Consider the following 26,346-nt stretch of genomic DNA (forward strand, 5'->3'; position numbering starts at 1 on the left):
CAACTATATTCAGGCACAGAATAAATAAATTTTCATGTCACCATGTTCAATTCGTTAGTCAGTTGAATTGATGTTAGTTGAATAACTTGCCGTGCAAGAGAGCAAGCAATTGAAAGTTGTCCTTTTAATTTCATTTCACCAGTTTGAACTCGAAATACCACAAAAGTCATTACAAAAGCATATGCCGTATCTATCTGAATGCAAAGTTAGCAATATGATAAGTATTTGATTAGTTTATCTCCGGTTTGTTTGCGCTACCAGCCAAGCTTTAAACTTCACCGCCAAACTAAACTACAACACTATAACTAGGTTTCAGTACAAAGCAAAACTTAATACGATACTAAAACTATAGTCAACATATTTCCATCGTGTATATGTTGCTTATGTATAAACAACCCACAAACTAAAACACAATACGTCATTTGCTCTAGATTAAAACAAAAGTAGCATCTATAACTAGACCAAACCCATCTTTACAGAAATGTATATTTGCTTTAGCACAAAAATTTTACATTTTCTTTTATTCGCAGTACTCGGTCATCGATTACTATTCAACCAACAAGTTAGTGCCCAAGTTAGCGATGTTCCCCCTTCGAGGGTAGTGGATTCTAGACAACCCAGATCTCTGGACGAGGAGACATTCAGAGCCAGGTGAGAACTTTTGTATTTCAATTCCAGTTCTTAATAAGTTGCTGCGAGTTATATTTTGCGACAGATAAGACAACGGCAAAAAATAACACAAGACGACTAACATCGGACAAATTGCTCTCGAACAACAGGCGGGGCAATTTAATTTATAGGGGTATAAATTTTTTTAGTGGTTGTAAAAAATTGCAGTGAACTCAAAGATTATTTTAGAACTAAAGAGCAAACATGGTCAAGCAAAAATTTTGCATAAAAAGACGACACGGTTACAATAATTGCCTCAAACTTCGTTCAAGAGCAATTAATGAAAAATTGAGCAAAAAATCAGAACAAATATTAATGCAATTAACCACTAGAGAATTGAATGTACTAGATTTGAATGTAAGAACTCATCAGCGTACCAGGCAGAGCTGAGAGGAATCCGGGGTGGGGGGGGGGGGGGGTGAAACGAAGCAGGGCAATAATAAAAGAGGCAAAAAATGCTTCAACGAATTTTTTGGAACACCTATCAAATACCCAAAGCATTACAATCACTGCATTGTCATGGATAATGCGAAAATTTTTGTTTGATGTATTGAAAGTGCACGAAGATATTTGAAAAAATGGCATTCAATTCACTGCCAAAATGTTAAGCAAAATCTTTGCGTGAGATCTTCCACCGGTGTTCACTCCAATATATCGCAATTTATTTAACATATCTCAATGGATGCCAGAAGTTCGAACTGACTTCAATGGAGTTGCATAACTTATACAATCAAAACATTGTAGTCGATTGAAACGCTACCAACACTATGATCTTCTCAGTTTGAATAGTTAAAGAGCACGCGTCATTGCATAGTAAAACATATACCCGTCGGATGAATTGCTCTCAAACTACAGACAGGGGCAATTTAGTGTACATGGGGGGCATAGCTTAGAACTGGTTCATGGGTGCCAAAAAGCTCCCCTACTGGGTTGGCCGTCTGACAGCTTGACCACTCAGCTACAAAGGCTTTGATTTCCTTTTGCTCACAATCTCTTTAACCAAACAATTTTATTTCAGAACGAGAGCTACTAGGATCACTCAAAAATCAACAACTCAAGTGAGAAAATTATAGAACAGCAGCTCAGAAGCGTCAAACAAAAATGTTGCATAAAATTGGCTGACATGTTCACAATAAAAGCTTCAAACTCCGTTGGAGACCAATTAATCATTATGTAAAAATATGTCATGAATGGGCGAGGGGGATAAAACAATATGCCCCCCACCAACCTGGGGGAGGGGCACAAACAGACAGATCCAACAATTTTTTCGGGAAAGAAATTGCCGAGATTCAACTAACAATGGAAACAAATGTTGCAAATAGTTGAACAATAAAAAACAAGTTGTCAACGAGTACAAGGTTTCAATTGCTAGATCTGCACTTGTTCTCCGCTTTGTTTATATTTTGTAATGATCTTTCAATTAAAAACCACTCAAAAAATTGCATTCCACCAACTTTCAAATTTCGCTGTCAAACAATTATATATTGAGTTTCTCTGATTGATGAACTCAAACATAACACCGATCTTACACTAAAAAATGACTAAATGGTTTAATTTCTGGCGAAATTAAACAATTATTTCTCGGACACTAATTCAATTGAATAGGCACGAATTAGAGACTGAAAACCGTGCAAAATTGAGCTGAATGTTGACTTCTATAAATGATTATTTTCATAAATGAAGGACTTTTTCAGAGTCGCAAAAGACGATTAGACGAACGCAAATTTAACAAATGTTTTGAACGGTTGTCAAGGAACAACAAGGGCAGAGGTAGCCAAGACATATGGTGCCAAAATGAACTATCGCACCAAGTTTTTGCGAATACCGCTAACACTGGCGTCAGTGAAGAATTCTAATTAGATAGGTCTCTGACGTCCGAGCGTAAAACCACGTTCACACAGTCTAAATTAACTGACGTCAGAACACATGCACGAGTCTACCAAGAAAACTAGAAAAAAAATTCCACGACAAATATGCCCGCGACCAACTTGACATCTGTTACTACACGCATAATCAAAACGGCAAATAGCTGAAAAAAATTGGAGATTTGTTCCACACATAATTGCAAATAGCAAAAACAGAAAAAAAACAAAATGAAAGGCAAATACGGCAAAAGAGTCATAAGCACTGGGAACAAAAATTAGGGGTCGAAAAGCAAAAACGCTAATTACAAAATATACAGCTCATATGCGCATAATGATTAAAGTTCATAATACGCTTTATTTTGACCATTTTGAGGTCATGTAGCCCATATTTAGCTCAGGAACCGAGCGATAACTTTGTCCAATCATCGTGAAAATTTTGAACACAATAAAGAAGAGATTTGTGAAGGCAGAATGAAACTTTCTACTCTGCTCTCCAAATCCCAGCTTATTTTGTCAGTACTGCTTCCTGTCTCTAAAAACACGAATAAGGCAATATGGAAAATTATCGAGCATGGCAATATAAACTTTCCACGTGACAAAAAATTTCTCGAGGTAAAGGCTTTCGAAAGGCTTCAATGCAAACCAACTAATAGGTATTTTTATTTATTCAACACGAATTGGTCTAATTGTCAAATTGGCCCACACCTGCAACAGTAAACTGCTGTGTGGCAAACTACACGAGTTTCAATTTCAGAACACGAGAACACTTTATTGATGATTACGATTACGGAGATGAAGATGCGGCAGAAGGTGGAGAAATAGTCAGAACGGGCAAATCTTTCCGATCACGACACTTCACGCCTTTCTTACAGGCCCGCGAAGAACTATGCTTCACTGTCAATTTGAAAAAGGCAGACACTCTTACAATCCACCTACTGGTAATTGATTCCTATTAAATTGATATGAACTTAACTTGAAACACACACGTGCAAGTTTTAACTTCTTCAAATTTTTTTCAACCTGCAAGTTTTCAACTCGTGCAATGCCAAAAGTTCCTATATACATAACCAGAAGTTGACTTCCATGACCTTTCGTTATTTTAAAACGTGCACCTATCGACTTTTAAGCAACATTAAAGACAAGTCGAAATCTGGCCTAACATCTTGAATCACCACGCGCTCCTCGATAGAACACCAGAAGTTGTTTGAGACTTCAAGCAGAGTCAATTAACTTACGCAGAATTCTTAAGAAAGCAGCATAAGGGTATTCCATTGAACAACAGCTAGGACGAACGGGGGGGGGGGGACAAACGGTCAAACTTTCAAATGATACTGTGATTTGTATCATATGGACTGACATGTCAATTCTTATCCATTGGTTAGTCGTGAAACTTAAATGTTTGAATGAAAAAAATTTGATGGCAAAACAAAATTTTAAATCAGGCCAGCATTTCAATTAGAGAACAATCACATTTAACACCAGGGACAAACAAAGAATTATATTTGCAGTCAATCACTAAGAGCCCAGTAAAAGCAAAGAGAGGAGTTGTTGGGGGTAGTTCAATTTCTCACATCAAGTAAAGAGAAAAAAGAATTGCATCACTTTTGCCATCACATACTAAAGCCATCAACTTTACTGAAGAGCATCAAAAGATAGCCCTCAATAAGCACTTATATTCATGATTCCAACTGAAACCATGGATTTGTGGCTTCATGGCTTTAAATTGCGGATAGTGGGTGAAATATTCCATAGTTACGTTTGATCTGTAAGCACAAGATTAGCGCCAATAGTTTTGGTACATCGTAAGGTTGCATGTAAAATTGTCATAATCGAATATTGAAACCAAACTTCCCTAACCGATTAACTCTGTGCTAAGGTACTCCGAGGAGGTGACGGTAAATTGTGGCTAGTCGTGCGAGACCAGCAGACTAAGGTGCACATAGACCCCAAAATGCCCGCCAAAGAACAGCAGAAAGTTATCAACGCTCCTCGAGACGGTGAGTTAATTTCCAAACCTACTGTTTAAAGGAAAACTGATCACTTCCGTTAACTCCTCCTTATGGGCGTACATTATACATGACTTACATGCAGAAAATTTCAATTAACACTTCGGAGTTATTCATATAGTATAACGCCATAAAGAGACTTGGTATAAATATTCAAAGAATTCTAGCAACATTCTTCGCAAACAAAAAGTCAACAGATCTTCTCAAACTCTACCCGATCCCTGGAAACTTGATGTCATAATCTTCCACTGAAAAAATTTCTGATCTATTCTGTACCCCATCCCCCGCTTAGTGGGCAAAAACTTGATAACTTTTACGCCCCCACCCCAGCCACACGAGCTTGTTTTTTGCATAGTAACGTGCTATATAAAAATACATATTTTTAAGGTGGCCTTAGGCATTAAAACACTTGAGGGGGGGGGGTGTGCCCAGGAACGATCTCAATTTTGTCATCAGCTCCTACATATTCTGTCAAGAGGAGTAAAAAATCGGACCCAAGTACACACCTAGCATTGCGAAACAATTACAGAAATGAAGTGTATACCTTTAAAGCGAATTTAGAGCGGAACGTTTGTGAGAACTTGAACCAACAAATGGATGCAATAAAAACACCCCGATTCCCCAATCTGTTAACTTTTCCTCGATATATACTTGATTATAAACAAAAGACGAAAAAGTAGACTAAAGAACAGCTCAATCGCCGCCGAATTTAACAATGCCTAAAATTATAAACTTTAGCTCAAAAACCAGCAACAATTTAAACAAATTTAAAGCCTTTACACATCGAAAAAAGTTCAAGTCTTAGTAACCTGAACTAAATGGCACCACTTATAACATTCAACAAAAATACATCGATCGACGTTGAAATTGAGTGAACAAATTTGCGAACGAAGTGCGATCGGAACATTAAATTGACAAAACGGACCCAAAATGGAATCCATGTTTTCTAAAGTCAATATTAAAAATCAAAAACAAGGAAGTTTTGAAAAATTTTACTATTAGTGAGTAATAAATACAAGATTGATCGAAAGATGATACGTGACCTCCAATATACGTTCCCTTCCAACAAATTGCGAAAGCTTTGTAATATCACATACCTTGAAATGTGTGTGCAATATTGCAGAGAGGTCAAAGATTGAGAGCAAAAAATCAATCGTCATTGCATCAGAATTATCTGATTAAAGTTTTAGCGATTAGAGATATAAACGTTCTATTTTATTTCGAGCAGGAAGAAAGAAGTCCACAGTTTTCGTACAACTGAAATGAAACAAAGGCACATTTGCAGCTAATGACACAGTTTGAGTTCACATTTAAGCAAAACCATAGACTATGGCATAATTTAATCAGCTTGTATTGTTTCTCTATTCAAAAATAGAAAAACGTGGTTTTGAATGTTACCAACATCAAAATTTGTTAAAGCAAAACAGGGATAACTAAGCCAAAAATATGTAGGCAAAAGAAAAGAACTTTATAAAAATCGATTTTCTTTGTACATGATGTTTCATTTGGTACTGGCAGCAGTTTACTCTATAGATGTTAACACTAGGAATCAGTAACCTGTACGATTTGAAAACTATAATCAAAGTAAACAGCAGAGCTGTCTTAAAACCAAAAAATTCAAAATGCCTGTTAAAGTCGAATCAAATATTGTTCGGAATTAATTGTTCCGACCCCTCTTGAGGGGGGGAGGAACTATATACTCAAATGCGTTTTTTTTTGTTCAGTCAATTTTGGCCGATCGATATATTCATCGTAGAGAGTTGGGACTGGTATCATTAGAAAGCTTGTCCAGCGTAGAATACGGAATTAAAAAGATTTTTTTGATTTTCGTTTTTGACAGGGAGATATCGAGGTTTAAACTTTCGAGAAATTAGAGTGAATTCCGTTGATTTCATTCACCTTTTTTCGGAATTTTTGACTAAAATTTTGCCAATTTTGATAAAATTTAATAAAAATTTTCAAGAAACTGTTGTTGATTTTACGCTTACAGACAATAGATATTGTCGGCTATTTTCATTGACTTTTTTTTGTTACAAATTCTGGCTAAATATTTCACAAAACTGACTTTTTCATCAAAAACAGCACGAAATAAGTTTCTTTAGTCCACTCTGATTAAATTTGCAGGAAGTGCACACCCAAACACCACTAACACAATCTTTGTAGACTGAAAAGGGGGTTAATTTCACTTCAACTTCCGTTGAGAGTGCTCTGTAAATAAAACTTTGCCGTTTTTTGCTAACTTTATTTGTTGATTATCAAAACCGCAGCATTTTTTCTTGATTTTTTAACTAACAAAATATCTATATCAATGAAATTCTAAAAATTAAACATTCCTAATGGCCAATTAGCATTAGCAGGACTAGTTCTGTACCAATGTTGGACCGTTACAAGCCAAAAAAAATCGTATTGTCAGTCGGTTTTTTATAAAAAAAAATTCGATCTTTTTTATAATAATTAAATAACAGAACATTTCAAATCAAAGCTCACTAGTGATAGGTCTTATTGGCGTCCTAATTAGTTCCAAAATAGTTTATCTAGTTGATTGCTTGAAAGCTTATGGTCGTTTTGACTTTTGAAATGTTTGATTTTTATATAAAAAATGGCTTATTGAACTTTGCCTCCATTTTCTCTTAATTTGGTCAATTTGTAGCTTAGTGTCAGCAATCAAAGAGTCCTCTTTTTTCTTCTGAATTCACATTTAGCCTATATTGCAGTTTTAGGCTTTAAGTTATGGTGTTCTGGCTTTGATACTACTAGATTTCACATTTCTTTTTATTTTTTTTTAGGTATTTGCCCATTTTTCATGTTTTCTAGTTTTGTAAAATTATCATAATTTTCGCGTTCAAAATAACGCACAATTGATAATATTTAAGTTCTTAATGATATAGATTGTGGTTCTTTACCGCTTCGACAGTACTTTCTCGAAGAATTTAATTGAATTTTTTAATTTTGTCTTTAACTGTTGTTTTTAACTTTGTCTTTTTAGTCGTATTTAATTTCCTGTACAATGACCCTGTTTGTTTGGCTTTTCCTGGAAGAGTAGATGAGCCGATGGTCTGATATTAGAAGATAGATATTGGCTTTCAGGACAATTGTTTTCCAAAATGAAAAAAAAAAACATTGCAATTTCGCAATTTTGTTCCTTTTATTGTCTGTTTGTTACCAGGTCTCCTTAATTAAAGGTTAAAGATGACATTATTTTTGTCAAGGGAAGGTTTCAAAAGGGATTGTTGTCAAAAAATCTAGTGGTTTTAAAGAATTCGTTATGAATTTTCTGGCTTCGACACGGGTTTTTCACAAAAAAAGTCAATTAATTTTTGATTTTTGTCATATTTGACGTCCTTTTTGAAGACGTAAGACTTGTTCTGGATAATTGCAGGGCTCAAGGGTTTCCTTTGGAAGAACAAACGAACCTATTCAATTTTTTTATTATGTAATTAATGGCCTTCATGTCTTTGTAAATAAATTTTTTTCGATAAAGTTTTACACAATCTTGCTTTTTTTTTCTTCTTGGCCTAATTTTTACCTAGTTTCATTAATGAGAGCTCACATAATACATTTCAAGGGAAGGTTGCAAAAGAGATTGGTGTCACAAAATCTAATGTTTTAAGAGAATTCGTTGACTTTACTGGCTTCCACACGGGTTTTTCACAAAAAAAAGTAAATGAATTTTTGACTTTTGTCATATTTGACGTTTTTTTGGTAGACGTAAGACATATTCTGGATAATCGCAGGTCTCAAGGGCTTCCTTTGGAGAAATGGACGAACATATTCAAATTTTTCATTTTGTAATTAATGGCTTTTATGTCTTTGGAAATAAATTTGTTTTGAAAAAAAAACAAGTATTACATAATTTTGCATTTTTTTCTTTTTTTTTCTAATTGTTGATTATTTCCATTAAAGAGCGGCCACAAAATACATTATCGTTGTTCGATGAAGATGCAATCGAACATATTTTGTGGTCCAAAGTATGGCTTTACGGCTTCCAAAGCATTTTCTGGAAGTTTTTTATTGATTTATAGTTTATTGTCTATTTGTTGTCCTTTTTGTAACTGCATAAAAAATTGATTACCAAGAGTTCTTAATTCCCTTCTATAGAAAAATTGGCAATTGTAAACCGATGGGATATTGTAGTTGATTCCTAATGGTTTTCATTACTTTGAAACTAATTGTTTTTTTTTTCTAAAAAATCAGCGAACTTTCTAACATTAAAGTTTCTGCTCTTTTTTTTCTAATTGTTACCAAGCTTTATTATGAACTGGTGAATAACCATTTTTTTTCTGGTGAATTACAAGTTATTTTGTTTATTTTCAGTTTTATCTGACGCTATTTTGACTTTGTTATTAAATTTTGTTTTTTAAAACGGACATAAATTTTTTGATTTTATTAATGTTTGTTGTTGTTGTTTGATTTTGCCGTTCGTCTTCGCTCGCTTGCTTAATATCTTAATATCTTAATATCTAATACATCATTTTTTACTCCACTGAGTTATTTGCTTTGGAGGCTATCTTTTCGTTCATACACCAAATTTTTTTTTTTGAAAAATACTTGAATTTTTTGTGTTTTTCCATCTGTTCCTCATTTGGTAGACAAGTATGCCAAAATTGTGGATAAGCGGGGTCGGAACCTTATGTGCAATCGCACATTACCGAGCCGCCTTGTTAAATAAAAAATTAAACGCAAAATTGTTTTCACAGTAGAATCTAAGTATATCATGTAAAATGATAAAAATTAAAACATTAAATGTTCTACAAAAATAGCTTAAACCACAGTTGTGACTGGCATGCAGTGCCACTACTAAGCCAAACAGTTAGCGTAGCGTGAAGATTTAATTGATTAATTATGAGACCAAGGAAAAATTATCACAACCGTGCTCTCCAATAAGATAAATCAACAGCAAAGAAGGAAATAAAGGAAAGAAAGAAAAAAAAGAAAGGAAAGAAAGAAAAAGTAATAATTTCTCCTTTAAGTAAAATGGTAGTACTTATAAGTTTAAAACCATAGGCGTGGAGAGGACAAATAAACGGAGTAAAGTGACCCACTAGCATTTTGCCTAATTTGAACATTGAAGAAGCATAACCAGGAAGACATTAAATGCACTGTATTATATAGAACTTTGTATCCGAGATCACTTTTTGCAAACTATTTAATAACTCTATCTCTTCCGCTTGCTATTCACCAAAAACGAGCTCCGTATTGTTTAATAAGTAGTTATCTCTGAATGAGTGATAAAAATTACATATCAACTTTGCAGAAGTATCATGAATATTAGCTGGCATTAATTCAGTAAGTCGGGGAGTAAAAATAGTCGCGTACATCTGTATGTGATTGATTGATTGCCTTTGAAAATTTTGAAAGCTGGCTCTTGAATTAGAAGGAAAAAGAACGTTCGAGTGCAGCAGTTTAAAAAACAGAAAGCATCTAATTTAAAACAAAAATATCTGCTTCCTTTCGAAAGTAGAATAATTTTCATACGTTTTTCTGTAGAACAAAAATTGGTAGCTTAGAGGAGCAATTAGTGCAACCATAGATAAGGACTCCGTACGTCCTTAATAACCAGTTTAATATTACTTCTACAATAGTCAATCAGTTGTTTAAGTGGAAGAAAACGCGTCAATTTCCCTATGCTACATTGCTTACTTAACTTTTGAGTAACTGATTCAATAAGTAAGATCAATTTCAGTTTTTTCGCATTCAACTGCTATTAATTTTGTGTCGTCGGCGAAAAGCATAACACTATGAGACAGGCATACTCCAGATAAATCATTAAAAAAAATTAAAAAGAATTGGACCAAGAATTGAGCCCCGAGGAAACCCATTTTAATTCCAGCCACATTGATGTAGCTCCATTAACATATACTCGCTTAATAATTTTCTCAAGATAGGCCTCAAACCAAACGTGGGCCCGCGAACACCTATAACTGCCAGCTTTAAAAGTATGTTCAATGCTAAAGTTAGATCTAAGAGAAAACAGAATTTGTCATTTTTTGTCCTTTATTATTCTCTCACAAAGGTCAATTAAGGCGTCTAATGCACTACGTTTTCTACAAAAATCGCATTGCTTAGAGTAGAGAACAATAAAATGCTCTAAATGGTTGTAGAACCAGTTGAACAAGGCTTTCAAATATTTTACTCCAAACTATAAACAAAGATATTGGCCAGCAGTTAGTTTTTTCGTTTTGATCCATGCTTGTGTATTGAGACAACTTTGGCTTTCTTTAGATCTCTGGGATACATTCCCTAGTAAACATACATTCACCATGAAACATTCCCTCTTTAAACGATCTGTTATTCAAGTGAGATAAGATCGAGCAACTTCAGAAATCGTTATTTCAAGAATATTACACATGATCGTCTCCTGAAGAAATCTTGTTCCGCAAATTATCCAACATTGATTCGAATTCAATAGTAGTTGTACTTTGCAGTAGTAAATGCTGATTCGCTTCCGTAAAGCACGATTAAAAGTCCGACAAATTGTTTCAGAGTAGTGCGTTTTGAGGTAAAAAATCCATTTATTCAACCTGTGCAACCTCGGCGTCTAGAGAACTTTCATTGAAATCAGAGCAAGAAATTAGAGTCGGAATGTTGTTACCTGTCAAAACTTTTCCACTTAAATCATTTATCAACTTGTAAGTCTGCAGTCCCCTTTACATGCTATAAAATTTTCATTAGAATTTTTTGTTCAGCATTACTATCCTTTCAATTTTCTCTGTGCAGTTTTAACCTAGACAGCTTCTGCATATCAGCAAATTCATTTTTCCTCAGCCTATGAGCTCTACGTTTTAGTCGAATTTACTGAAAAATTGTTGAACCACTCAGGCATCTTTCTCTGGTTGTTTAATTTCCATTTGACATGTGCATAACTAAACGTTGTCTTTAGGAATTACTGAAGAGACAAAACCCTTCGTCGCAACAATTTAGAATGTGTTCGAATAATTTATTAAATTCATTTAAAAGTACCGCTTTATATTTTAACACTTTGACTGCATCTTTGATAAACGAAAGACCTCTGAAGTGTACTACTGGTTAACGGCTGTCAGCCATATTGACCTTCCATATAAACAGAACAAGAAGATGGTCGTTAAAACATAGATGTCCTAAAAAAGAACACAAATTTTTGATATGCTGGTAAAAGAAGTGGAGGCAAGAAACACTTAATTTCAGGAACACCTAAACGTGTTCCTGAACCTGTGGTTGCTAGTTCAAACGCATTGGCCGTAATCAAATTGCAATAGTCATTTACAAGCGAATATTTATTATACGACTATATAAAGATCACCTGTTAAAACAAAAGATATTGCTTCGAAGCTATTGATATCCAGGAAGTACTCAAAAATTCTGATGAAATCAAATGTTAGAAAATTACGTAAATAACAGCTGCCTTATACTTATATACTCCCTGCTCTACAAGTGCAACTCGACTTTAGGAGAGCAACACCTTTACGAAATTGAAGCAATACACTACGACCGATAATCTTCTGTTTTTGAGAAAGCTGGTGTATCCAGTTAGTAATTAATTCTTGGGTTCAACTTTAATATTTAACCATCTTTCTGATGAACAGATTACAGATGGCGGGACTCTAAACTCAGGATAAGAGTTTCTGATTCATTTAAAAGTGCCTGAAAAGATCGAATATTAATCGAATTCAAGGAGAGAGCCCTCACGTTTGCAGATAAATTTATGCAGGTTACCAATATTCTTTTCGGTACCGAGGTTGAAAATCCTTTACTGGCAAAAACAGTCCCAGAGAAAATAGTCCTAAATTGTAAAACAGTCCCGGACACGATCCAACCCAAAGGACCAACTACCAATTACAGATTAAAAATCAGTCAAGCACAATATCATGCTTAAAATGACCAACAAGTCCCAAATAATTGGTTAAAAACTGTTTTTGAGCAATTAATTGTTTCAGTTCTAATTATTCTCAAAATTCTAGAGTCCGGATGCAGATCTTACACAAGCTATACAAGCAAGAAATTGAATCACTTGCGTTAGCCGGATGAGACTGGGATACTTAACTACGATTGAGCTTACTGATAGGTCATACTCAAGAGTGAGTTCGATCACTTCAGTGTTGAATATATTGATGGAAAAAACGGATGTCCATCCTAAAGTCAGCTCAAAAGGTCTTTGCTTCGTGGACCGTCCAAAACGTCCCCTGTACTGAAAACCATTAAGCTTTTCAAACAATTTCAGACGATTTGTGCAGTCGACGTTTTTCGATGCTCCACAAACCCACGTACCTTATCCAAGTGCACAACGCTTACATATACTTCTATTGAGTGACAGGGCTAGTTTCCACCACTATTGAAACTTTTAGGCAGTTATGACATCTGCATCAGCAACAAGTGGTCAGTGTCTCACTCGAAGGTAGCCTCAGTAGACATATCAATCGCACACCAGAAGGAGTTCTACGTAGTTGAAGGGAAAGACGGAGCCAAATTAGTGGAAAAGGAAAACTAACAATTTTAACCTGTTTCCTCCTCTTAGACTAACTAATGCAATATTAAGCGGCTCCACCATTACACCTTACACGCTTCCACCCTACAGCTTAATGTATCTACAGCTTAGCTTAATTTTTCTAGGAGATCAACAAATCCTGAGAAACACCGTTCAAATAAATGCTGAGCTTTGAATGTGAAATGGTAAATTAGAAACTAATCGGTAATTATATCATGAATCGACAATTCAATCATTTCTCATACCGAAGCATAAAAATTGAATAGGAGCGCGGATACATACACTGTGCTATATTATTAAAGCACTGCTAGATACAACAAAGTTAAATAGATTATTCAGTTCTTTCAGGACACCATCTAAAATTACCTATAAACACCAAGCTATGTCAAAATATTTCTACATTTGGAGGAGGAAACATGGATTGCCAGGAAACAACTAGACCAGGTTCGACAGGTACCGAGCAAGATGACCCATTTTTGAAAGAGGACGATACTAAGGAAAAAGCTCGACAGTTGGAGAAAGATTTTGCAGCCATAGAGCAAATTCGGGTAAGTTTAAACAATTCTGGTTTCGGTACCTGGGTCCCATTACAAGCCAGCACCCCTAGCAAAAAAGTCGCCCATTCTACCGTTTCAATTCCAGCAAATGTATCCTACTACACGGGAAATGGACTTAAAAGTGGGATATAGCAGCAAGGGATCGATTATACTAATTGATTTAGACTATTAAACAGTAGATTATAGTAAATTATACCATAATAAAACATCACAATTAGTATCATACGTTAAAAACTATTGGAAGGGGCGCTGGCTCGTAATATATTCATCAAGCTCGTCTGTATCAATTTGTCGCAGCCTGCCAAAGGGAATATTTCAACCAATTCTGCTAACTTTTCATTGTGCGAACAACTAAGAACACTAACTTTTAACAAGGAGGCTCCGTAACGTGCGTTCGCACAAAACTCCGACCCCGCCCATCTACATTTCTAAATTGTCTACCAAATGAGAAAAAAAATTAAACAAAAAAATTAACGTATCAACATATCGTTCAACAAACTACTAAATGAATAAAACAACCTACCTTAGAGTGCCAATGAGACCTGAAACTACCATAATATGACTACCAGGAAAGACTAGGTTAAAAATGTGAAGAAGGGTCACACCATTTGGGTCACACCAAATTAGAGTTTAATAAAACGCTGTTTTTGTTTGAAAAAAATTAATGTCAAACTGATAAACTGATTCGAAACGTTATGCATCTAAAGAAATCATTGAGAGATTCTTTTCATAGAGAGCGATTGACACCTTTCATTATCATTACATCATGTCATACAACAAAAAGAACGACAAACACAGGCAGAGAAAAAAATTGCACAAAAAATGCACGAAAACCATGTCCCAGCCAATCAAACAATTGAATGCGTTTTCTTTTTCAAATGATCAGAGGACCGCCCATTATTGTGATACTGTGAAAAGAAAAGAAAAACCTACAAAAGAAGGACGAATATGCAAAGATCACCAAAACTTTCGAGGAGCATGAAAAATGGTTGTACCAAGACGAAAGACCATGAGGAAAATAAAGCTGCTATGGAGCAAAAATTTTGGTTCAATAGAAAAGGGATGTCACTTGTCTAAAGAATTGCTAAGCTACAATTAACAGAAATAAGATTAGCAAATCTCAGAAATCCAATGTCAAATTTGAAAATTTCAAAATTCGTAGCCAACATAAGGTTTCGTCTAAAAGATTAGACAGTTTATCTTGCTTATTTCTTCAACAATATAATTGCGCCTGCTATTAGTGAGGTTCAGTCATAAGACTATAAAATAACATTAAATACAAGCATAACTCAAAAACTTCAAACAACTTTACGAAACCACAGTGTTGAAGTCGTTAAAAACTTAAAATATTAACGGCGAGAAAATTAAATCTTCACTAGCGTCTCCTTTGAACATCATGAAGTAGTTTTGTAATGAACTATCTGAGAATGACAGCAAAAAACAAAAATTGGAGAGTATCTAAATTTCACAAAATTCTGAAACAAATTGTCTAAGCCCTGAATACATCAACCAAAACGGTTAGCCAACAGACAAAATTATTGTTTGGTTCAACAAAACATTAAAGAGATCTCTCAAGACAACTTTGTAAAATACGAAAAAAAACGCAAACAAGAACAAAAATGGACAGATTGAATAATTAAATTTTTTTTGAAAAAATTTATGTTGAAAGTCAATAAATCCACTGGCTATATACCTATATCAGTTATTAAGCTCAATTACTAGTTGGCCACTGAGATCTTTAATTACACAAAATTTGGCATTTGACAAGATAAATTAACAACAAATACAGGGCAAAAATATAAAACTCTGCCAAACTCTACAAGAGAACGGTGCCGAAGGTCCTTAAACCATACGTTAAGAAAACAATAAATATGTTCAATTACAAATTTTGCAAAGCTTTTTTCAGTTTGAGTCTTACGTAATGAGACTATCTACCAAAGAAACAAAAATAACAGAACAAATAGGCAATGCAAAAAATCACCAAAATATTGAAAACTCGTTGTACCAAAACCAAGGAACCGTTCTTTTAAAACTAATCCGCCACAAAATTGGTTTGTATTCTATAAGAAAGAAATTCTGACTTATTTTTACTGAGAATAAGCTAAAAGTTAATAGAAATAATATAAAATATCACAAGTTCAAAAAATCACTGAAATTCCTTAAAACAAACACATTCAATTAACTAAGAGACATTAGTTAACAACCGAATGCATGGTACAGTTTCATTTATACCAATTTAAGAAGCCATTTGAATCTTTGTAGACAAATTAATCAGACTGCAAAGGAAAAATTGAAGGCAAAGCACAAGAACTGTGTTAAAGTTTTCTAAAACTATTCAAAGCCATGAAACCATTAGATTCTCTAAAATCATATATCTACATTTGTACTCATTTTTACTTAAATGAGAGATGTCATTAATGGAGCCATGAATTGAAAACTTCGTCAGTAATTACATCTACATTCGACCTCATTTTACGTAAATGCGAGCTGTCTTAAATGGAGCTGTGAATAAAAAATTTTGTCACCAGAATAAAACGGCATCACCAGAATAAAATTAGGAAGTTTCTGATGGTAAGAGTTCATGATATCAAACCTATCTCTGATTTTACCGCTCGCTCAACAAACCAACCAAGTGTTCCAAATGTTTGCGAATTAGACCTATTGTTGAGTGAAATACTTCAAATATTTAAAAAAAATGATGCTTTTTGTATAATTATCGAGTTAAATTTGCAAAAAAACGGCAAAATTTTAATTCCAGAAAAATTTTGTAGGGCGCCCAGTTTCAACTAGCTCTTTTTGAGTTTAAAGAGATTGTGTCAGCAGTTTGTAGGTCTCCACATTCGGCAAGATCAAACAAAGTGGACCAATAAAGCATACTTTGTGCAATTTTTGATGAAAAAGTCTGAATTTTGAAAATTTTATCAAAAATTTTATCCAAAGGAACTCCAATAAAACAATTCAGCAACGCTCTTCTGTCTAAGGGGAACAATAAAACTCTACTGCTAAAAACTTTAAATTATTTTAAATTATATCAAAATTGTGCCAAATTTTAGCAACAATTACTGAAAATGTGAATAAAAAGTGTCGAATAGTCACAAAACTTAAACCTCGATAACTTTCCCTGTAAAAAAGAAGTTAGAAAATTTTTTTTACATATTCTAGGACATACGTGCTTTTTAATGATAGCACTCACAACTCTTTACGATGAAGATATCGATCGGCCAAAATTGTCCGAACAAAAAGAACCCATTTGAGTATATAGTTTCTCCCTCCCCACTATAGTGCACAATAACTACTTTTTCGACATTGGTTATAAATGTTAAACTTGGCCGACCAGCATCGTTTCGATCTATTAATAAATCGATACGTCAAAATGCAAAAGGCATATAAAAACTTAATGGGTCGATTAGATCTGCTCGAGGCATGTGTACATCAAAAAATTTTGAAAGGCCTGGGATAAAATTTCTTGCTTAACAAATAATTATTTCAGAACGTGATACGGAAGCTGCAGATGAACATTGGACGCACGAAAATGTACATCTTTCGTCTGAAGTCTCTAATGCGCACAGATGCCTTTTACCAGAGAGACCAGCACACTTGGATCAGCTCTTGGTCAAGTCTGGTCTGTGTCTCTATGTTCATCGTATACTTCGCAGAGGTGAGTATCGAACCGCGATTGATTGTCTGCTTTCAAAAAATTACACAAAACATCTTTAAACAGCAATTGACAAAGTTTTTACAGAATGTTTTTGCAAATTTTCTAAATTATGGTTCTTATCTTCCACTGAAATTGATCAAAACCCATGAGCACCAGCGAAAAATTGAGATCAAATATTATTATCTCCAGGATAAGTAAATTACGTATTTTTAATTAAAATTACGTAATTTTATATAAAACCAGAATTTTAACGTTAAGAGATCTTTTATTTTAAGAGGACGATTCGATTCGTCTGTTAACAGTTGCCTAACTTTTAAGGTTTCTTAGATAACCATTACTTCTTCTCATTAGAACTAAATTGAATATCAATTGAATATCATAACTGAAAATACTTTAAATTTTCAAATTTCAGTATATTCACTCACTCAAAGGACGACAGAAATTCAAATTTGAGAGTAGATTACTTATTTAGCGTTCTAAGTTCATTTTATTGGTAACGGGCCCAGAGAACTACAAAACGTACCTAGCAACAAACATCATATTTTGAGCAAAATGATCTGAACCAACTATTGGATTTGAGTAGGCTTTTTTAGGATTCTTATTATTATTTAAGGCAATGGCAAAAGCGATCTGCAGAATCATCCGAGATTAATTCTCTCCTTTAAAACTTTATAAAAATCCATTTTGCATCAGCTGGCAGGATGTCATCAAAAATGTCTTCGATCAAATTTAGCAAAATACCTTCCGAACGATAAAATTATCTTAAAAGATTATTTGGGTGATGATTTGGAGAACGCAAACCATTGGTAATTGAAATACGATATCGCAACGTACCTCATTTAGGCTATCAAAATCATTTCTATTGACCTTTCGTCTATTTTAAGTATTCTTGAGTTTTTCGAAGTTCAGGTCTCTTCAATTTCAAGTATTTGCAGCTCAGTTTCGAGCATCATTCTGTCCCTCTTTAAACGATAAATGCACAGAATTGCGACTTGAAAAATATCTGCATTTCCTCTTCTTTCCCAATTATGAGGGGAGAAATTTTCTATTTCGACTGTCACTTGAAATAGAAAATTCGGTTTTCATCAAAATAGAGAACTTCAAGACTCTTAAAACTCGACCCAATTCAAGTTTCTTTAGGTGTACTTAATACGACACTGGTTCAACAACAATTCAAGCAGTGGTCGAAAAGGCGTCTACAAACAGACAGGCATGCGCATGGGACTATGACCAGGACTCTCTAGAGCAAAAATCAGCCAAAAGCTAAATTGCCCGAAGCAACCTAAGCACAATTAAACTGAACTAAATGACAGATTTGTATTAAGTTTCCTGTGCCACCTTCTCAGGACAGACTATGTTTATTTGACCCTTTCTTGTTTATGTTATTTATGTTTGACTACTGTATGCTTTGAAATTCAAATATAATCCTTTTGGGCTTGGGAACCGCTTGAGCCATCTTTCATAAGATGATAGTTTGTTGAACAGACAAAACAGTCCGAGACAAATTAACACTCAAATCCAAAATATTCCGGACAAAATATTCCCAAAAAACCAGACGAAACAGTCCCCGTCAATGTGCTACTTAGATAGGTCAAAAAGAAAACGTAGCTTCAATCTTGAAAGAATTTTGTGGTTTTTTTTTCAAGTGAAATTTGATGCACTTCAAATTTACATTTAAGTATATCGTAAATTACCATTGTGTTTGTATCTCTTGTTTAATAGGAAGACAAGAACAACAGTGTCGGGGATCAATGGCGCAATTTTTATTAATTCGATTACGCAGAACTACAGGGTGATAAATTACTCAGGCGATCAGCGTATTTTTTAACCAATTTTGTGAGCTATCCAACGTCAATAGAACTTTGTTCTCCTGCCGTTCAAAATTGCGCAATGAAGTATTTCACAAAGATAAAATTTGGAATATTTTCAATTTTGTGATCTATAAAAGGAGCTTCCCATTAAGATCAAATTTCTCCTTGTAGTTTGGCTGTCTAACATCTGGCTCATTCTTACCGACTCTCTCAGCATTCTCCTTTCCGTTGCAGAAAAGCATAGCGAACAATCTTGATGTACTGAGGTCAGTTCAAAATACCGCTCAAGTTGAACTAACTAGTTGTTCTGTTCATATATCTGCTTTTCGAGATTATCCGACAAGTTGTGAGATTGATTACATCCGCAGGTGTTGCGAAATTCAGCATGCAAACTTCACAACAACTAGAATCATGTTTGACATGAAACGTATAATGCAAAATTATTCTCCAGGTCCTGATATTTAAATTATTTTGAAGACAGCTCTTTGATTGTAAGAAAATAAAAACCTTGAATAAGCAGATCAACGAGCCGAATCTACGAAAGAAAAGTGGAAAGGGACAAACAATTTATATTTCGATTTACCCAATTTCTCGTGCTTTGTTTTTCTAAATCTGTGAAGGGGTCAAATTACTCCATTCCTCTGATCACTGAGGTTAAAAATTAAATTAAAGCGGTAGTATAGCTCACAATTGAGAAATTTTACATTCATGTTTTGGTTCCCTCAAAACAAAGTTGCTACGCTTCCAAACTGACGGAGAGCAGGTCTTTTTCGTTTTGGATACACTTTAAAATAGCACAATTGAAGTTCGCATAAACAAATCATTTCGTTCAATTTTTAGAGCAGTAACTATTGATTTGAAGGTTGGTTAGCTGTTAGAATGATCGGCGCTATGTTGCGGAAAACTACGCATTTATTTGCAGATAACAGTCAAACTCACCGTATACTGAGAAAAAATTTTAAAGGACAGCTAAAATAAAATTGACTGAAATTTTTCTTCTTTTAACAGCAACTTTGATAATTTTTCACTTTAAACCTTACAATTTGAATAGAAATCAAGAAATTACTTCTGCGCGTTAAGTATACCACGTACAATCAGTCGAAGCCGGCAAAACAATCAAAAACAAGGACACCAAAAACAAGGAAATCTTTTTCAATCAATTGATAGATAAATAACCGGAGTCAAGTCTTTATAACTATTTAATATACAACAGATACACTGTGTTCTCTTTGTAATCGAGTAAGGATAGTTGAAAAGCACGAAAATTTCCTGAACAATCAACTTACTTTAGAGCTCAATTTAACATTGCAACTCAAGCACCAAAAGTTAACAACTTCGACTATTTCTAACCGTTTTAGGAAATAAAGCGAAGAAACAAAAAAAAAGTTTTGTATTTTGATAGCTGGTCCAAAAATTTTGAGTTGTAATTTCAAAACAATGTTAAACGATAAAGATAATAATAATAGGTAGTCATTGGCAATGTAACCATATATATTCAAAAAATTATGAATATAGTACTGTAATATGATGATCGAAAGCACTCGAATTCAATTTCCTACAAATTAAAAAAAGAACCATTAAAATGAAGAATTATTATTTTCCAACAGCTCTTGTAGCATATATTTTCGATAGCAAGAATATTTATTCGTCCATTAACAGATGAAAAAAATCAACTGTTTTAATTGCTTGAAAAAATGTTCAGTTAACGTATTTTCCGTTTTTGATTTCGGTTTTAGGGGTTCATACTAAAAATATAGCAAAGTAAGCAATTTCTTAGAATTCAAATTAAAATGCTTTCAAATAAAATTTTCTATCAAAAATGATAAAGAAACTCTCAGTAGAATAGCGCATTGAAAAGGTTGGCGAAACGAAAGCAAGAAGCGTTTGTTTTCGAAAAAAATGTTAAATATGCGACATTTCATAAAACAGCCCGCAAGTTGCCGGACAATGCTCGCTTAGTTTTAAAGCAAAATTCAAAGACCAATCTCAGTAACACAGCTTTATAATAATCTAGTTCGGATGACCTCCATTTTAATAAGATTTCACATTCTCAATTTAAATTCAATAGGTGAGTGCAAAGTCATCTTCTTGCATGTGCTAAGTCATGAACGCCAAAAAAGAGCATATGATTGACCAAAACAACTTACATCATGGGAGTACCAAATAACATCACAAAAAATAATTCAGTTTCAAAGTCAGTACGAAGGTCTCCCTGACTCCCTGTCGCGCAATCAAACGGTTACAACAAAAAAACGACTAATAGAAATAAAGACAGCAGAGCATTTTGGTCATTGAAAACACAATGAAATATTTTGAGATTTTGAGTCCAGATTTTGTTTGAGCTCTTAGATCAACGATCTTAAAGCAAATACAAAACATAACCGAATAACTTTGGGCGAACTGCTCTCAAACGACTGACGAGTGTTTTGCTAACTTTGGTCTTTGGCTGCACGGGGCCACGTGAGTTGCACGAAGTTCGTAACCCCCCCCCCCCCAAAACAAATTTGGAGGCGCTCTGACAATGATATATCAACTAAAACATTTGAAGGACATGTTGGAAATGGAATCTGCGAGAGAAATTCATGTACAACCACTAACAATCAAGTTTATTACAACAGCAGTTTCAAGAGTTTGTGAGTTTGAGATTGAATTTGGGAAGTTGACTCTAAACTGTACAATGTTACACTGGGGTACGAAACCATTTTCAACACCGTGGAGGGTTTTTAATGTTTTTTTCTCCTGATTGCTATTACTTGTCGTTGGGTACTTCTGGCTAGCCGCGTTTTCAGTTGTTATTGGACGTTGTTAGGCATGAAGGTAAGTTTTGTCACAGAGGGTGAAGAAAGAAAGAGTAGGTAAATAAAAGAGAAAGAAAAGAAATAAAAGAAATTGAATTAAGCTAGAACTGGAAAAAGGGCTGAGCATCAATCAGCTGTGTCTGTTTACTCGAGACAGCTGCGGCGCATTGGGGGATCGAACTCCCGCTGTGTTTTCCATATCGTGTACTGATGTGTTGCGCCAATATACACACGTTTGTGTTAGAGAACTGCGTTAAAGGTAAAATTATCGTTCAATTTTTGTGGCTGATGAATAAGTCTTGAGTTTTGAAATGAATTTGATATGCATAATTGAGATACTCCAAATTCATTGATTCCAAAGTTTGCCGGTTTCCACTTGTCTCGTATCTTATACAAATGCTTGGTTTTCACGCTTTAGGAGAATATCAAAATGTCCGCACGCATTACTTCCGAGAGTCCTCCTCCAGAGGAGAAGTTTTCTCTCGGTATAATTCGGGTGATTCCTCTCGAAAGCTTCGGCGATGGAGACAGGGATCCCCGGAAGATTGCCCGAAAGAAGCTTCCTCTGAGGGTTTGATACCGGATGGATTGTCGGAGGCTTAGAGCTTGGAAGCGTCAGAAGCGTGTTGTAAAGCCTAGGAAACGGCGGGCGACTTCGGATTCGAAAGGATCGAAGAAGCTTCCTGACCCTAGGTTTGATCCTGACTTTGATCCGAAGGATCCTTTGGGTCTCAGCCGGTGATCTCTGATTTTTAAATCAGTAAATCACAAGAACATGTTTGATTTTCAGGTAACCTAACCAATCAGAAGGTCTTATGTGCTTTTACAGTTGTTCTTTGGACATTGCCTTTTCTTTTCTATAAGGCGTAAAATTGGTTCAATTTTGTTTTTTTTTGCGCGCTTGATGTAGTCTTTTGCCAGTCGTATCTGAATGCTTCTTATAAATGGTGAGTTAGATTCTTCATGTAATTTTTTCACACTATACCATCGAAGTTTACTTAAACAAATTCTTAGTGCACTGTTTTGCGCTTTTTGCATAATATAGATAATCGTTTGCGATTGGTTGAGCCAGCAAGCGTTCGCATATAGAAATAAAGGCCCGATCCAGGTCTTGTACAGCAGAAGTAAACTTTCCTGCTCAATATTGAAGTTGCTTAGACGCCACAGCTGGAAAATTCGCTCGTTTGCTCTGGTTACGACGTTTTTACAATGTTCACTCCAATTTAGGCGTGGCGTCATTGTTATTCCTAGGAACTTGATGGTTTTTGCTTCTTCAATTTGTCTTCGGTTGATGTTTAGGCTGAGACTTGTTTGTTTCTTCGAAGGATTTCTGAATAGAATGTATTTTGTTTTGGCGGGATTTATTTTGCTTTTCAGCCTTTCACACCACTTTATGAGTATGTTGAGTGAAGCTTGGAGTTTGCTTTGTAATAACTGACTGGACTGTGACCTGTAAAATAATGCAAAATCATCTGCAAACTGAGAAATTTCTGCTGGAGTTTCTGGAATATGTTGGACATGTTGGAAATGGAATCCATGACAAACTCCCATTCTTTGTATTTTTAGTAAACATCCTTATCAAAACCATGACAAACTCCCATTCTTTGTATTTTTAGTAAACGTCCTTATCAAAACCAGTTTCTTTCAAACTACAATTTAATCACTGAATTTACAATTGATAATTAATGCTGCAAACAATGACCCTGTTCTTACATTTGAAAACCCAAAGAACCGTACAATCAGGGCTGAGTTTTGCATGAATAAATTATAACAGGCGATTAACAAATCGTAAACGCATTCTTTGTGCTCCTCTATACAAATTGGATATTAAAATTGGAATAAGAGTGCTCAGTCTGAGTTCCAGTCAAGGTCATCCCATCCATTGTCCCCTGAGCCCTCCAAAACTTCTGATTTCTGTTCCAATAATGATGACTCGAAGTGAGTATAACTTTCAGGACTCGGTTGAATCAATCTCCTTTGACTGATTTGGTTTCCTTCGCTTAAACTCACTCTGTTTTCTTTTACAAACGAACCATTAGAGCAATAATCATTAAGCTCCGTTGAACTGTTTAATTTAGAAGGTTGATCATTTTCAAACTCAGTTGATGACAGTCTTTCTGGCTGCTGGTCATTTTCGCTGTCATCGCTTAGCGACACCTTGACTCTGTTGCAAATACCTGCTAACTCGGGATAAATAACAGGCGTTGGCTCATCCATGCCTGATTCTGCATTATCCAGCTCAATCGCAGAATTCTCAGACACATTGGCATTGGTTACCGTGGAATAGTTTTGAATAATTTTGAGCTCCAAATCGCTCAGAGTTTCCAAATTGTTAATGGAAATATTATCACTTTCAGAATTTGTAACCGCAGCACTTTCTTCAATCGGAGGCGCAGCTGGTATCCGGTTAGAGGTCTTTAAAATTGACTTCGGGATAACTTCCTCGGTTTTTTCCGAGATCGGGTCAAGTCTTTCAGCCAATTCTGAAAGTGCTTTTTTCTTAACAGACCTGGAGTTTAATCTCGCATTTTGAATTGCATTTTCAGCTGAATTGTCATTGCTCTTTTGATTTGCAGCTGGAATTCTGCTAGGCTGTCTTTCATTGCGATTTTTCGTTTCAGCTTTGACCTTCGACTTTCTGAAGTTTGAAAGAGACACTTCAGCTAGCAAGTCAACTTCCGAATCCGTATCATTCGTTTCCTCCTCCGCGAAGTACGAACTATCCACAGTCGGAAGAACATTAGCGGCCTGCGTTCGTGGTCTGATTTCCACGAACACGACTCGGCGAGAGCCTCCAACAACTCTATTGCTTCCCAAATATGGAACCAAATCACCCAAACAGTGAAAGGTCAGTGAAACTATATCATCATTTGTATCTCTCAGCCCTGCTAGTAACTTAGGCAATAGTGTTTTTGAAATCTCCTTTTTAGGAATGTAAGGTAGAATTGGCTTCAGATGCGACAACAGAAGCAATCTGGTGTCTATACTGCGACTGTAGAGTAACTTCAGGAATTGAGGAACAACATGATCTTTGTACAAATTCTCCGTAAGAAACCCCCTCGATGATTTTGGGCTTTTGATGGATACTGCCGGATTAAGAATGTCGCCAATAACTCTCTGAGCAGTGGTCTCGTAAACAACCCAGTCCGCAAGTAGCAAGGGCAAAATCCTAGTTACAACAAGTTTCGAATCCAAAGTTGATATATTTGCTCTCAAACTTTCGAGGAACTCAATTTTTTCGTCGTCATCTTTTGTCACAAAGTTATGGAAGAAGTTTACAATAGAACTGTAGTAACTGTTAAATACGGAATGTTTCAAAATTGACGAACATTTAGGTCGCAATTTGTAATCTTGGCTGAGCATATTTTTTGAAGTAAAATCGACAAAATCTGTCAAAGTAGTATCTAAAGTTAGCTTGTTGTGTCTCGAATAATTATTTGTATTTAGAATTTCGTTTTTGAACAAATGACCCAGCATATATACATCTCGAGTAAATCCAAAGTTTGTGGGCACTGCGGCCTCGCAGCTGTCTTCAGGCGGTAGTAAATGAGACGGAATTTTATTCTGTGCAAAAACCTGCCAGGATGAATTGGTAAACTTTGACATATTTTCTAAACATCCAAGTTTCCATTCTCCGCTATCAGCTACAAAAATTGATGACATTAGAACATTGTTATAACTGCACAGGCATATATCGTGGATGAACAAAAGTGCATTAGTGATATTATGCATACCGTGCACTAACTCTTGAGCTGTCATATCCTTAATGCACTGCACTAACGGAACGGCGTTCTCAAAAACTATGTGCGTGGTCAACGACGCTTCCAACGAATGAGTTTCCATGTAATAAAGCAGACTTGGATGCTTTATAGTCCGTGAAAAGTGTTTCAAGTTCTCCATTAAATGCTTATCGCCAGAGAAGATGAGAACTGAGTTCTTTTTCTGGCTTTCGACCGGTTTGGGTTTGGCTCTCTGGATAACATAGGAATGGCTTTGAGTTGTCTCCACAGGATGGATGCCATCAAAGTTTGCTTTGAGGAGAGAAGAGTCTGACGTTCCCATTCCAAGGATGTAGGGAATAAGTTTAATCCTTCTGCCTATTATAACAAACTGCACTATTTCGAGTATTGAAAGTCTACATTGCGTCTAAAAACATGGGAGTTTCATTATCTAGAACAAAAAATTAAGCAGTTATTTTATGATTAGATCATAGAAGAAGCGTGGGTAGTTCGCAGTAATTGTGGATTCAAGGCAGATTAATATTTGCCCTCATTAAAATGATTCCGGTGAAATATCACATAGTCTGTGTTTTATGTGGTTTTCCGCATTTTTTATGCCACAATCTATGCTACTATTGAAGCTCGTAACTGCAAAGCCCTCATGCTTTACCTCTTGATATCGATTTTCTTCTAAAAAAGTTAAGTCGGTCAGATTAAATACCGAAAGAAAAAGAACTCCAGGACTAACATAATCGCTACAAACTTTTGAGAGCAACTGTTAACTTGCGAGTTAAACTGAAAC

At 35.2% G+C, this 26,346-nt stretch overlaps 2 protein-coding genes across 3 annotated transcripts; one reads left to right on the forward strand and one right to left on the reverse strand.

The window, feature by feature from the left end:
* Positions 1-76: 76 nt before the first annotated feature.
* LOC142339135 (uncharacterized) lies at positions 77-18,647 on the forward strand. 2 transcript variants are annotated; one of them, XM_075388886.1, is made up of 8 exons: positions 77-205; positions 531-651; positions 3,289-3,472; positions 4,411-4,531; positions 12,862-13,000; positions 13,435-13,549; positions 17,049-17,216; positions 18,357-18,647. In XM_075388886.1, exons 1-8 carry the CDS (start codon positions 199-201, stop codon positions 18,444-18,446), a joined length of 945 nt encoding a protein of 314 aa, XP_075245001.1. In that variant the 5' UTR covers positions 77-198; the 3' UTR covers positions 18,447-18,647. The 2 variants fall into 2 exon arrangements, with proteins under 2 accessions (XP_075245001.1, XP_075245000.1); XM_075388885.1 differs by having other exon boundaries at positions 78-651.
* A 4,816-nt stretch (positions 18,648-23,463) lies between these two features.
* On the reverse strand, positions 23,464-26,017 carry LOC142339137 (protein-associating with the carboxyl-terminal domain of ezrin-like). The gene has a single exon (XM_075388887.1). The coding sequence runs from the start codon at positions 25,885-25,887 to the stop codon at positions 23,674-23,676; it is 2,214 nt and encodes a 737-aa protein (XP_075245002.1). The 5' UTR covers positions 25,888-26,017; the 3' UTR covers positions 23,464-23,673.
* Between the last annotated feature and the right edge of the window lie 329 nt (positions 26,018-26,346).

The sequence above is a fragment of the Convolutriloba macropyga genome, chromosome 5 (assembly GCF_964194025.1).
Source record: "Convolutriloba macropyga chromosome 5, txConMacr16.3, whole genome shotgun sequence".
Lineage (NCBI taxonomy): Eukaryota > Metazoa > Xenacoelomorpha > Acoela > Convolutidae > Convolutriloba > Convolutriloba macropyga.